Source organism: Schistocerca piceifrons, chromosome 7 (assembly GCF_021461385.2).
Source record: "Schistocerca piceifrons isolate TAMUIC-IGC-003096 chromosome 7, iqSchPice1.1, whole genome shotgun sequence".
In the NCBI taxonomy this organism is placed as follows: domain Eukaryota; kingdom Metazoa; phylum Arthropoda; class Insecta; order Orthoptera; family Acrididae; genus Schistocerca; species Schistocerca piceifrons.
The window spans coordinates 497,494,849-497,507,697 of NC_060144.1; the positions used below are offsets into that span (position 1 = coordinate 497,494,849).

At 34.2% G+C, this 12,849-nt stretch overlaps 1 protein-coding gene and 1 long non-coding RNA gene across 5 annotated transcripts in view; one reads left to right on the forward strand and one right to left on the reverse strand.

Moving 5' to 3' along the window:
• Positions 1-6,776: 6,776 nt before the first annotated feature.
• On the reverse strand, positions 6,777-8,904 carry LOC124805338. The gene is made up of 3 exons (XR_007017443.1): positions 8,850-8,904; positions 8,618-8,719; positions 6,777-7,435 (listed from the first exon to the last, which is right to left on the reverse strand). It is a non-coding gene; the product is annotated as an uncharacterized LOC124805338 (long non-coding RNA).
• Positions 8,905-8,961: 57 nt separating this feature from the next.
• Positions 8,962-12,849, forward strand: part of LOC124805123 (SET and MYND domain-containing protein 4-like) — a 136,689-nt gene continuing 132,801 nt past the window's right edge. For 2 of the 4 annotated variants that reach the window (XM_047265579.1, XM_047265578.1), the window contains exon 1: positions 8,962-9,198. Coding sequence is in view for 2 of the 4 variants with exons in the window: in XM_047265577.1 (XP_047121533.1) it covers positions 9,874-9,890 (17 nt within the window). In the remaining 2 variants the exon portion in view is untranslated. Of the gene's footprint in view, positions 9,199-9,805; positions 9,891-12,849 lie in introns of those variants that run through there. The other 2 variants (XM_047265577.1, XM_047265576.1) reach the window with 2 other exon arrangements.

Here is a 12,849-nt window from a genome sequence, read left to right on the forward strand (position 1 = left end):
TTATCTGTTGCGATTTTAACATTGAAATGGCCAACAGTGATGAACATGTTACTAGAACATTTTTAATGTCTTAAGATCACTAAATTTACAATGTATAAATTACACACCAACACGGGATAATGAATGCTTATGTAATATTATAGTAAATTTTTCTAGAGATATGTATGATGTCAGACTTGCCAGTGGAGCCCTAGCTGATCATGAACCATTGATTTTAACATTCTATTGTGATCAGTTGCCTAAATCAGTCAGACTCAAGTCTAATGCCACATGCGTAAGAGGGCAGAAAGATGAATATATTCATTTATTTATTGACAGGTTATCTGATCTTTACTGGGACTTTGTATACAACACACAACCTGAGATGGGTACTGAAAAATACAGAGTTATAGTACTCCTGCTCACCATTAATCAAAAGTAACCCTAAGCATAAACAGAAAAACAAACAGCTAAAATGGTATATAGATGAAGTAGCTCTCACTAGGGAGGAGACGCTCAAACTGTACAGAATATATAAAAATTCTTGTAAGCAAGGACCTGAGCTAGATAATACTTCTTATAGTGCTTATATAAAATGTAAAAAAATCTACAAAGACAAACTGCCCTTCCCCAAAAAACAGGCATGTGAACATTACACTGAAAGTGCTCCCAACAAACGTAATGCAGCATGGGATATCATCAACCAATATAATTCACAAACCCATACACAAGATACAATGCTAGTCCCAGAAGTAGTAAATAATTACTTCCTAACCACAGTGAGTGAGCTGAAAAACAATATCAAGCAAAATGGCATGTGCGCTAGATCATCTTGGTGCTGTGCCCCATAGGAGATATACTTTCCACTGGAATGTTGTCACCCCAGAGGATATTGTAAAAGCTGTGGCAAGGTTCACCAACTCCAAAAGTATGGATTGTTGTTGGTTTTCTAACTATGTAATGAAAAAAATATACATCCTATCTGTCAACCTCTTCCTTTCATTTTTAATACCTTATGTGTTGAGAATCTGGAGTTTTCCCAGATGCACTCAAAACTGCTTAAGTGATACCAGTCTTTAAAAAGGGAGATAAGCATCTGCCCCAAAACTATTGACCAGTTTCTATTGTCCCAATTTTCTCTAGAGTTTTTGAATATCTAATGTACAGTCAACTAAATAACTATTTTGTAAAGCATGATCTCCTCTCCAACAGACAGTTTGCATATCAACATGGTAAAAATACCACTACTGCTGTCACTGAAGTTGTTAACCAGGTGTTAACTGCATTTGAAAATAAGGATCTAGTATCAGTTGTACTTTGTGATCTTAGCAAAGCCTTTGACTGCATACCATCTAACATCCTACTTGCAAAACTGGAATTTTATGGCATACACAAACCAACTTTAGACGTAATCGAATCATACTTAAATAACAGGAGACAGTTTGTATCAATTAAAAATAGATCCTCCTCACTGAAGGAAATTCGGATTGGAGTGCCTCAGGGCTTGGTCCCAGGTCCTTTTCTGTTCATCATTGCAATTAATGGCTTACCTTACCATGTAGGAGAAAATACAGTTGTGTGTTATGCAGATGACACAACATTGCTCAAGGGTTTAACTACAGCTGTTGAAAGCAAATCAGTAAAATTGCTAGGATTCCACATTGATTCAAAATTAAACTGGGAGGAACACATTAGTCATATCTGCAAGAGAATAGCAAGAGTGTGTTACTTCATCTGGAGACTGACAGATGTAGTCACTGAAGAGTATCTAAAGGTGGTATATTTTGGCCTGTTTCAATCACACATTTCCTATGGCATATTGTTATGGGGACATTCTTGCTTTGTCAGTGAAATTCTGAAAATTAAAAAATAAAGTAATCAGAATAATGAGCAAAGTTAAGCCCAAGGAACACTGCTGCCCCCTCTTTATCAAGCACATGATATTAACTGTTGTGAATCTATACATCTACACAGCACTGCTTTATGTCAAAAGCAACTGAAATGAGATTGAGACGAGAGAGAACATACATCCCCACAACACCAGAGGCAAACTGGACTTCGACATACTAAGACACGGACTCTCAAAGACTGCAAACTCACACAAAATAATGAGTTTAAAACTCTTCAATAAACTTCCAGCATCTGCTTGGTCACTGACCAGTAATATTTTCAAACGTAAGATTTATGACTGGTTACTCAAATACCCATTTTATAAGATAACAGAATATTTTGAAATACTCATTGACATTAGTATATAAGAATATTTCTAAAAGAAAAGGAATTAAATTGTAAAAACTTTACGGTAAAGTTATTGTTAATTGTATGTTTAATGTTCAGACCTATTCCGCTGTAAGTGGTCAATGGGAAATAAACTGAATACTGAATAAAACTGAATACCGAATTGGTAAATCTTGTTGCCACTTATTCTGAGGGGGCCCTATAGTGTCTGTGCAATGCTGGAAGCTCTGTGAGATTTTGCTGTGCTGTAAAGGCATCTGCCACTGAACTCAAAGTACTGCATGCTGCCCAAGGCAAATACCAAATAGATGACAATACCAAAAAAAGTCTGTATTAACATATAAAAATACAGACCTGTGTGCTATTTGAAATACTTCCCTTTAACCTACCAGTAATAAACTACACGATTTCTCATTTACACGTAATGATGGGGTACAGAAAATTTTGCAGTTGATTTTAAATTGAAAGATATCAAATTTAACTGCATAATAATTCTATACCCTTACATCTGGAACATACATAGTCTTGTACAGAAGTGAAATGTGGATTATAAGCTGTTTGGACAAGAAGAGAACGATGGAAACACCAGGTCGGAATATCAACAAAGTGTTATAAGGAAAATTATAGATTGCTGTTCACCATGAAAGTGACACCTTGAGTCACAGACAGGCACAATGAAGAGACTGTTGCACATTTACCTTTTGGCCAAAGCCTTCTTCAGAAAAGAAAACACACACCCATTCATTCATTCAAGTGTGCACACCTCACACATATAGGAGATGGTGGTCAGAAACCTGTAAGGAGCCGTTCAACCTATTAAACATAATGACCCTTCCAAGTATCTGTATGTTTAACTGCTTGATATATGTAAAAGAGAATATACAGCAATTTACACATAGAATGAATTTACATTTGCACAGCACTAGAAACAACTGCATGCATAATACACCATATTCTAGGCTGTCACTGACACACATGTCACAAACACCTAAGTCGGAATTTATATAATAAACTGCCACAGTCAATCAAAACCCTCACCTTCTTTAAATTTAAGGAGGTATTAGACATAGGGCTGAAAAATAAAGCATACTACTCAATTGAAGAATATCTTGGGAGCAGTTTGGAAGTAATTTGGAAGGAATGTATAAACAATGACATAATGTAACTACATTGACTAAATGTGTAAAACTGTATAATGATTATTGCTGAAATCTTCTGATTAATAAGAAGTTCATGTATATGTAAAATGATGATGTGTGTAAAATGTAAAAATTACTAACTACTAATAAGATGTATATGTATATATGCATAATATATAATGTAAAAATCAGTAACAACTATACTTTTATGAATGTGTGAAATGTATTTTGATAAAGCCAATTGCATGGTTGTTGTTGTTGTTGTTGTGGTCTTCAGCCCTGAGACTGGTTTGATGCAGCTCTCCATGCTACTCTATCCTGTGCAAGCTTCTTCATCTCCCAGTACCTACTGCAACCTACATCCTTCTGAATCTGCTTAGTGTATTCATCTCTTGGTCTCCCTCTAAGACTTTTACCCTCAACGCTGCCCTCCAATACTAAATTGGTGATCCCTTGATGCCTAAGAACATGTCCTACCTATCGATCCCTTCTTCTAGTCAAGTTGTGCCACAAACTTCTCTTCTCCCCAATCCTGTTCAATAAATGTGAACAATTAGATGTGTTTGCAAAAGCTGAAATACTTAACTTCATTTTCAAATGTTCCATTACAAAAGATAAATGAGGAGAATTGCCCCAATTTTGTCCTCATATCACTGAAAAGAGAATGAAGTAAGTATTAGTGTCAGTGGTGTTGAGAAACAGCTGAAGCTGTTAAAATTAAACTAAGCTCCAGGGCCCGATGGAATTCCTAACAGATTCTATATTGAATTTGCAGCTCAGTTATCTCATATTCTAGCTATAATCTATCATAGATTCCTCGAACAAAAAACCATGCCCAGTTCTTAGAAAAAAATGAAGGTCACACCCACCAACAAGAAGGATAGTAGAAATGATCCACAAAGCAACTGTCCAATATCCTTGACATCAATTTGTTCCACAATCTTAGATCATATTCTGAGCTCAAACATAATGAGGCATCTTGAACAGAATGACCTCCTCAATGCCAACCAACATCGACTCCAGAAACATTGATCATGTGAAACCCAACTCACACTTCTCTCACAGGATATACTGAAAGGTCTCACAAGATATACTGAAAGGCAGTCAGGTAGATGCAATATTTATTGATATCAGAAAAGCATTTGACTCAGTATCACACCTATGCTTATTGTCAAAAGTATCATCATATGGGGTATCAAGTGAAATTTGTGAATGGATTGGGGACTTTTTGGCAGGTCTTGAATGGAGAGTCATCATCAGATGTAGAAGTAACTTCAGGTGTGCCCCAAGGAAGTGTGCCGGAACCCTTGCTGTTCCTGTTGTGTATTAATGACCTTGCAGACAATATTAATAGTAACCTCAGGCTTTTTGCAGATGATGCAGTTATCCTTGATGAAGTACCATCTGGAAGTAGCTGCATAAATATTCAGTCAGAACTTGATAAGATTTCAAAGTGGTAAAAAGATTGGCAACTAGCTTTAAATGTTCAGAAATGTAAAGTTGTACACCTAACAAAACAAAAACAAAAAAGAAGCAACATAGTAAACAATTGGAATTTAGCAACTCATCCAAATACTTGGGTGTAACACTTTGTAGGATTATGAAATGAAATGATCACATAAGCTAATTTGCGGGTAAAGCAGGAGGTAGACTTCAGTTTATTGGTAGAATACTGGGAAACTGCTATCAGTCTACAAAGAAGACTGCTCACAAATCACTCATGCGACCAGTTCTAGAATATTGATCAAGTGTATGGGACCCATACCAGGTAGGACTAACGAGGGATACTGAACATATACAAAGAAGGGCAGCATGAATGGTCACAGATTTGATAGATCCATGGCAGAGTGGCACAGAGATACGGAAGTAACTTAAATAGAAGACTCTTGAAGATAGACATAAACTATTCCAAGAAATTTTGTCAACAAAGTTTCAAGAACTGGCTTTAAATGATGACTTTAGGAATATATCACAACCCACTATGCATCGCTGACATAGGGATCATGAGGATAAGACTAGAATAATCACAGCACACACAGAGGCATTCAAACAATCATTCTTCACACACTCCATTTGTGAATGGAATGGAAAGAAAACCTGATAACTGGTATAATGGGATGTACACTCTGCCATGCACCTCATGGTGGTTTGCAGAGTGTAGATGTGGATGTAGATGTTTGAGGTCCTAAGGCATCCAGCGAATAACAAACTGTGGTAGGAATCAGCACATGACAAAATTAGTCAAAAATTCAGTCTTGCCTGCTTTGTACTTAGCAATCTCTCTCACTGTGCTGATTTACAGGTGTGACTGCCAACATTTCTCACATACTTTCAGTCAATACTGTTCTATGACATAATCATCTGGGGTAAGGTGGTTAAGGAGAAAGAGTAATTATAATATAGGAAATTCTAAGAATATCTTGTAAAATTGATAATCTAACAACTACAGAAGCATCAGGGGCTATAGATTCTTACACTTTCTTGCCATATATATACTTTCTAATGATATTTTTAGTTCATAATAAGTATGACTTCAGGAAGAACTGTGAAGTCACAACTGCAGTACTAAAAGCAGACAATATGCCCGTATCCAGAGTTCACAATTGAGTTTTATATTTTGGAGTAAAAATCTATAAACAATGTGCCTACAGATACCAGGCAGGAAACAGGAAGTCCACATATAATCCAAAATAAATTAATGGGGTGTCAAATGAGACATTCCTTCTACATACAAGAATACCTGGACTCAGGAATGTAATTTCTCTTTAACACTAATTATGATATTAAATAACAGAGATGCAACAAAAAGACTGTCACAAATAAAGCTTTTGGCCAGTAAAACACACACACACACGCGCGCGCGCAAATGCAATTCAGACACATGGTTACATTCCATCCTGGATTTTCCATTGTTTGATTTGATATTAAATAGATTTTTTTTCTAACCTGTCCATTATACATCCTGCCAATAGTGTTCACAGATATCAGTAAAGCTCACAAATGCTCGATATGATGTAGTAGACAAAAACAACCAAATAGTATACGAGGAGTTGCAGTAGCTGTTATCGAACGTCTGCTTGGAAGTCCAAGATTGTGTTGGGTGGGTGAGCTGCAAAACAGCTTAACCATGTAGACTGTTTAAAGCAGTTGGAAGAAGCGAGTACACTGATAAGGCAACACACATTCTTCAGGCCTGTAATCACCAAATGATGATAACAGCATTCAAGTAACTGTTAATCATATAGTGATATAGAAAGAGCTAATAAATAAAAACAAAGGAGCAAATAAATGAAGTCTTGACGAGACTGTCTAAAATTTTGATGTTGACTCGGTTAACAAATTATCTAATTATCTAGATTTATAGTTTAAGATTCCTGTTAAGTCTATAATAAGCAAGAATAATTATTTCAAATAAGCCTCTATTCTTAAAGCATGCAACTAACTGTTCTCTTTATTTATGTCAATATGATCACACAGTTACTGATCTAATGACAGTAGACAAACAACAGCCAATTATTGTAACTGAGGAAGCAATACCTTTTGGCCAATTGGTCGCATTTACTGATTATTTTATGCTAAAGTTAGTCCATTTAATCACAAGTAATGTACAGCAGAATATGTTGTGATATTCACTTCTGAAGAATAGTTTGATGCATCTCTCCATGCTATAGGAAAGCTGCATGCCCTTGGGGGAAATAACAGCTGTCGTTTTTCCTTACATACAGCTGTTTGCAGTACCAACATAGCAAGGCCATGTTGGCTAATGTTACAAGGTCAAATCAGTTAATAATTGAGACTGTTGCTCCTCTTCAGGAACCACAAGTTTTTCTGACCGTTCTGCTGATACCCCTTCATTTTGGATGCAACTATGGTATGGCTATCTGTATTGTTTAGGCACACTAGCCACCCCCACCACAGAAAGGTCATGGTTCACAGGGGATGGGGATTAGCAGTACACTTGTAGTGATAGTTTTATCACTCATACACTGTGCTGGTTGAGTTTTTCACTGTTGCCAGCCTTTGTGAATGTATAGCTTGTCTTATTTCATGTGCATGAAGGTTCTCCTTCATGATGGTATCTACAGAACAAATGAAAGAATGAATGAATGAAATAATAACTGAACAAGTATAGTAATGCAAGGACTAAATTCAACCACACCAGGGACAGCCAATGCCTAAATCGGTTTCTTATCAGTTCACAGATAATAACATAAATCTTAATCTTACAAAAGATGCCATCTTTTACATTTAAAAAGTAATATAATGATGTATGGATGCTATGCTTAAAACTTACTGGATTTCACTAAGTGAAATATCATTTATAATATGCTTTTATGTTCAAATAGGCAACAAATTAAACTGCAGTCATCAAGCTTACCTTCATTTGCTGAATATGAAATTAAACCATGTGGTATAAAATTACAAAATGTACTTTACATCTGAAGATATTTCTATAATGGAAGTTTAATTACACCGGCTATGCGTGTTTTCATTGTACATAAAAAGTAATACTTCATTATTGCTGCCACATTGGTAAGTAAGCCACAAGAAGTGTCTCATTCACATATTCATTTAAATGACACCATCTTAAGGCTTCAAAATAACAATAAACTGAGATATGCCCTTCAGAATAAAGATTATGTAAAGCAATAAATAGGGAATCTAGAGAGATTAGAAACAAATTAAAGGTTTTTCTTTATAGCCATATCTTTTGTAAGTAATTTGTGTATCTGGCCTCTAGGTTTGTAAATCACAATTATCAGTACAAAAAACCATGTATACTGTAAGTAAGCTTGCACTTGTACAGTAACTGTTAGTCTATGGTGATGCTACATCAGCAAGGAAGTCTTCAGGCATTTGCCACAGTAAGAAGCTAAATTCAAAATATCTTGGAAAATAAAGTTAAATTTAATAACAAAAAATGTAACTTGGTCTTAGCATGCAAAATTAGATGAAGACTTCTCATAGAAGAAGCCCAGTTATAACATAAACACTGTCAGATATAGAAAGGGGATGTTAGCAAATGTATGTCTTAGTGGAAGTCCAAAAACATTCCGAAACAACAGTAACAGCTTCTGTAAAAGTATTAGTTTCTGCACACATTAAAATTTTAAGCCTACTGAGTATACAAGAACAATATGTCTCTTGGGAGTATCATGTATTATTTTTGGAAAACAAATAATATAAGTAATTTTATCTAACAGTTGTAAAATACAGAGATAGATTTGAGAGCTCTTACAATTTGTTCTGTCGTTGTATACCTGTTTTAAGCTTCTTCATGTTAAAGCAAGTTCCTTTAGTTATCAAGTAAGGCATATTTTATTCATACATCTTCATTGATTCATCCAATATCCCATCATGGCCTGAGTGTGTAGTTTCACATCAACAGCATAAATTAGAACAAAATTCCTGTGTTCTACATGACATAGCCTAATATGGGTCAAATAACTGTATTTTTACATTAAAATGTTTCTGTGTACATTGATTACTTACATCAACAACTTTACTGAAGCAAACTGTTTTACTGCTCTATTTCTGTCACAAACTGGTCTTAAGAGTGGGAGGGAGGAAATGTTATTTATAGATATTTTTTGTCACACATGTGGGAAGACTCAGTGACGACAAACTGAATACTGTAGACTGCATAACAATAATACTTGTGATCTTTGTGTTTCTTATGCTAAATCAAATTATAATGCTTAGTGTAACAACTTATTAGTGTATATGTACTCTTTGAAAAGGGTTAAATAAGCCTTTTCATACACTATGCACTGCAACCACATGGTCAACATAAAGTGAAAAAAGAAGTTTCAGCAACTAGAGATTGCGTGAAAAAATTACAGTAAGTATGGTACTGAAATAAATATCAGCTAGGCTTGTTTCTTAATTTGTAGCTGTTTCATCAAAGTTAAATACAAATACTCAAGAACTGAATTTTCAACAGAACCATTAAAAATAACATATTCACTATTCTTTAAAATTTTGCTGCTACCCAAACATAAGTACCTATAATACTTGCTTTAGTTTATGCTCTTATAATTAAAATGTTAAGACAAGAAATGTGACTTCACGTTTCTTTGCATTTCCTTGCTAATGTTTTCAGTTAATTACATGACACAATTACATATAGTGTTATTTCAACATTGGATTACATTTAACCCTTTTGAAGGCACCACAAACTTACTTCTTTCAGTCATTACTCATATTACAATATGACAGTGAGATAAATTCTTTCCTTATATTTTTCTTCCTTTAACTGCTACTCTCTTGTTATTTTTATGATAGTGCAATTGATTTTATCCTTTATATGCCTTTAATGACTTCATATAAATATCAGAGTATTGAGTATTATCTTTCCAAATTTCCCACTTGTACTTCTATAGCATCTGGAACAACTTTTCAAGAAAATATGTATCTAAGATAGTGTGCATAATACTAATTGATTATTCTCAATGTGGGTGATGTCTCTCTTCAGTGGAGTAAACATATGTAAGCAGGAATTGATCACATTTCTCCTATGCCCAGTTTCTTCAGGTCAGTCTCAATGTTGCATGACTGAAATCACAATGTTATTCATTATCAAATACTAACACCATTATTGGTCAGAAGCAATAACACTTTCAAGAGACTGAATTGATCAGTTTCTTTATAATTACATGCAATTAATAATACTTGGATTTTTTAAAATGCAACTTCAATCAATTATTGTGTTCATATGTAGATCACAATCAGGGAATTTTACTTCTTTTCTCCAATGCTGCTAAATCAACTCAAACAGCAATTAACAATTACAATTGTCCTTCGAGATTTTAATGTTAATTTTAAAACTAACTGCAGTAAACAACAACAACTGACCAATCTGTTCTTATCTTATAATATGACAGCAACAGTAACAGATGTTTTAATGAGTCTGAAACAATAATTGATCCAGTATTTGTCAATAAGAATAAATGTGAGCATATCACTGAAGTAATAGAGACGAGGTTCTTGGATCATAAGGCAGTCACATTAACATTATATAATATATCTATTAAGGATCTAATGGTATATGAAAAATACAGAGAGAAACGATTTGTAAATGAAGACAGCATAAGGGTTTTTAATCACATGTTAAAAAGTATAACTTGGTACACAGAATCAACCTGTGATGTACATAAAAAATTTGAGTAATTCCTAGCAAATTATTGGCATTGTTATGATATCACATTTCCTATTAAACGAGTCAAAATTAAAACCAAAACAAAGACATGGGTAACACAGGGAATTAAAAAATCTGCAGACACTCTGCGAAGGTTAAACAAATCTGCAAAAAATACTGTTGCATTAAAACCATATGTGAAAATTTACAGGAAAGTATATAAAAAAGTTATAATAGCGGCTAAGAAACTAAATAATGACTCATATATCAGGGAAGGTACTTACAAAACCTGGGAGGTAATAAATAGGAGTATAGGTAAACAAAAAAGTAAAAACAGCATTCTTGTAATTAAAAGTGAAGGAAAAACAGTTGAGGACTCACTACAGATAACCAACATATTCAACACACATTACACAAATATCACAACAAAACTAATTCAAGGAAGATGCGATTTCAACTCCAGAGCGCAACTACCAATGAACGATAACACCATGTTTCTATACCCTGTTACTGCATTAGAGGTACAAAATGCCTTAAATAAGTTAAAAAATAAAATGACATGTGGTTGTGGTGGGATTCCAGACAAAGGAATAAAGAACAGTGCAACATACATAGATTACCCACTTGCTGACATGATTGACATGTCATTTAGCACAGGAGTCTTCCCAGAAAAACTAAAGAAATCGACTGTCAAGCCTATTTATAAGAAGGGTGACCAGTATGCTGTTATCAATTACTGGCCAATATCATTGTTATCTGGATTTTCAAAAGTAATTGAAAGGGTAATGCATGAAAGACTGTCTCATTTTCTTAGTAAAAATCAAATTCTAGTTAAAGGGCAAAACGGTTTTAGGAAAAATAGGTCAACTGACACAGCAATTTATAACTTTTTTAAAACTGATCATAAATTCAGTAGACAAAAATGAATTAAACTGTGGCCTGGTTTTGGACTTGTCTAAGGTTTTCATTGTCAGTGACCGTAATTTACTGCTCAGGAAACTATATTGCTACAGGTTTCATGGAGTAGCACATGATTGGTTCAAATCCTATCTTTCTAATAGGTATCAGAAGGTAGAGATACAGCATGCGGGGAAAGTCTACTCATCGGCATACCAAAGAGTCAGGTATGGTGTGCTGCAGGGCTCTGTACTGGGGCCATTGCTGTTCTTAATATTTATAAATGATTTGCCAAGCCATTTATCAACAGCAGATGCAGTATTGCTTGCTGATGACACCAGTATATTTGTCAAAGCTACAAATGAAACTGACTTACTGGAGAGAGTACAATAGTCACAGAAGAAGCAAACATGTGGTTTACAAACAACAAATTAATTGTTAATGACAAAAAAAAAACAGTTTGGATGAACTTCAGACATATAACAAACAAAGTAAAATCTGACCTATCTGTAAGACTTGGGCAGTGTAAGATAGAGCAAACCCCCCCACTCTAAATTTTTAGGATTATGGCTAGATGAATATTTAATGTGGGAGAAACAAACAGAAATGTTAAACAAGAAACAAACAGAAATGTTAAACAAAAAATTAAGCCTGTATTGTTATGTTCTTAGAATACTAAAAATTCCTGTAGTGTTGATGCAGTGTTATGTTCTAATTTGCACTCATACATAGCGCACTAAGATATGGTATCATATTTTTGGGGAATACCAGTTTGGCCAAAGACTCGAGTGGTATGACACACAGAGAATCATGCAAAAAAGTTTTGAAGGAACTACAAATCATGACTCAACCATGTATCTATATTTATGAAAGTATATGTTTTATGAAGCACACCAGGAACATTCTTTGTTAAACAGTCGAGTTCACAACTATAAACCGAGAAATAGAGACAACTTTCATAGAGAAAGTCACACAAAACCTATGTATCAAAAAAGTGTTCTTTATCAGCCAAAAATCATATTTAGTGGACTACCAAAGGAAATTAAAAGTACACCAAAATTCCACATATTCAAAAAAGAATTTTTAAAAAATGTTAATTAGTAAGAGTTTTTATAGTGTCAAGGAATAATTAAATCACCAGCATTGAATATACAGTAGCTTATTTCCTTCATCGTAATGACCCAAAATACTCATTGAAAACTAAATTGTATTCATCTATTATTCTAATTTAGCATAATATGAATGTTGTTATGCATATGGTTTCATCTTATATGTAATAATATTTTATTTATGGTCATATAATTGTAAGTCTTTTCATGTCCTATTTTCTATGTAAGGCAATGTATGACAAATCCTATATCATTTTTATAATGATGAGATACAAGGATGCTAAGTAAATAACTAATTAATAAATAAATCTATTTCACAATTTCTGTTTGATTTGTAATAATTTCTACA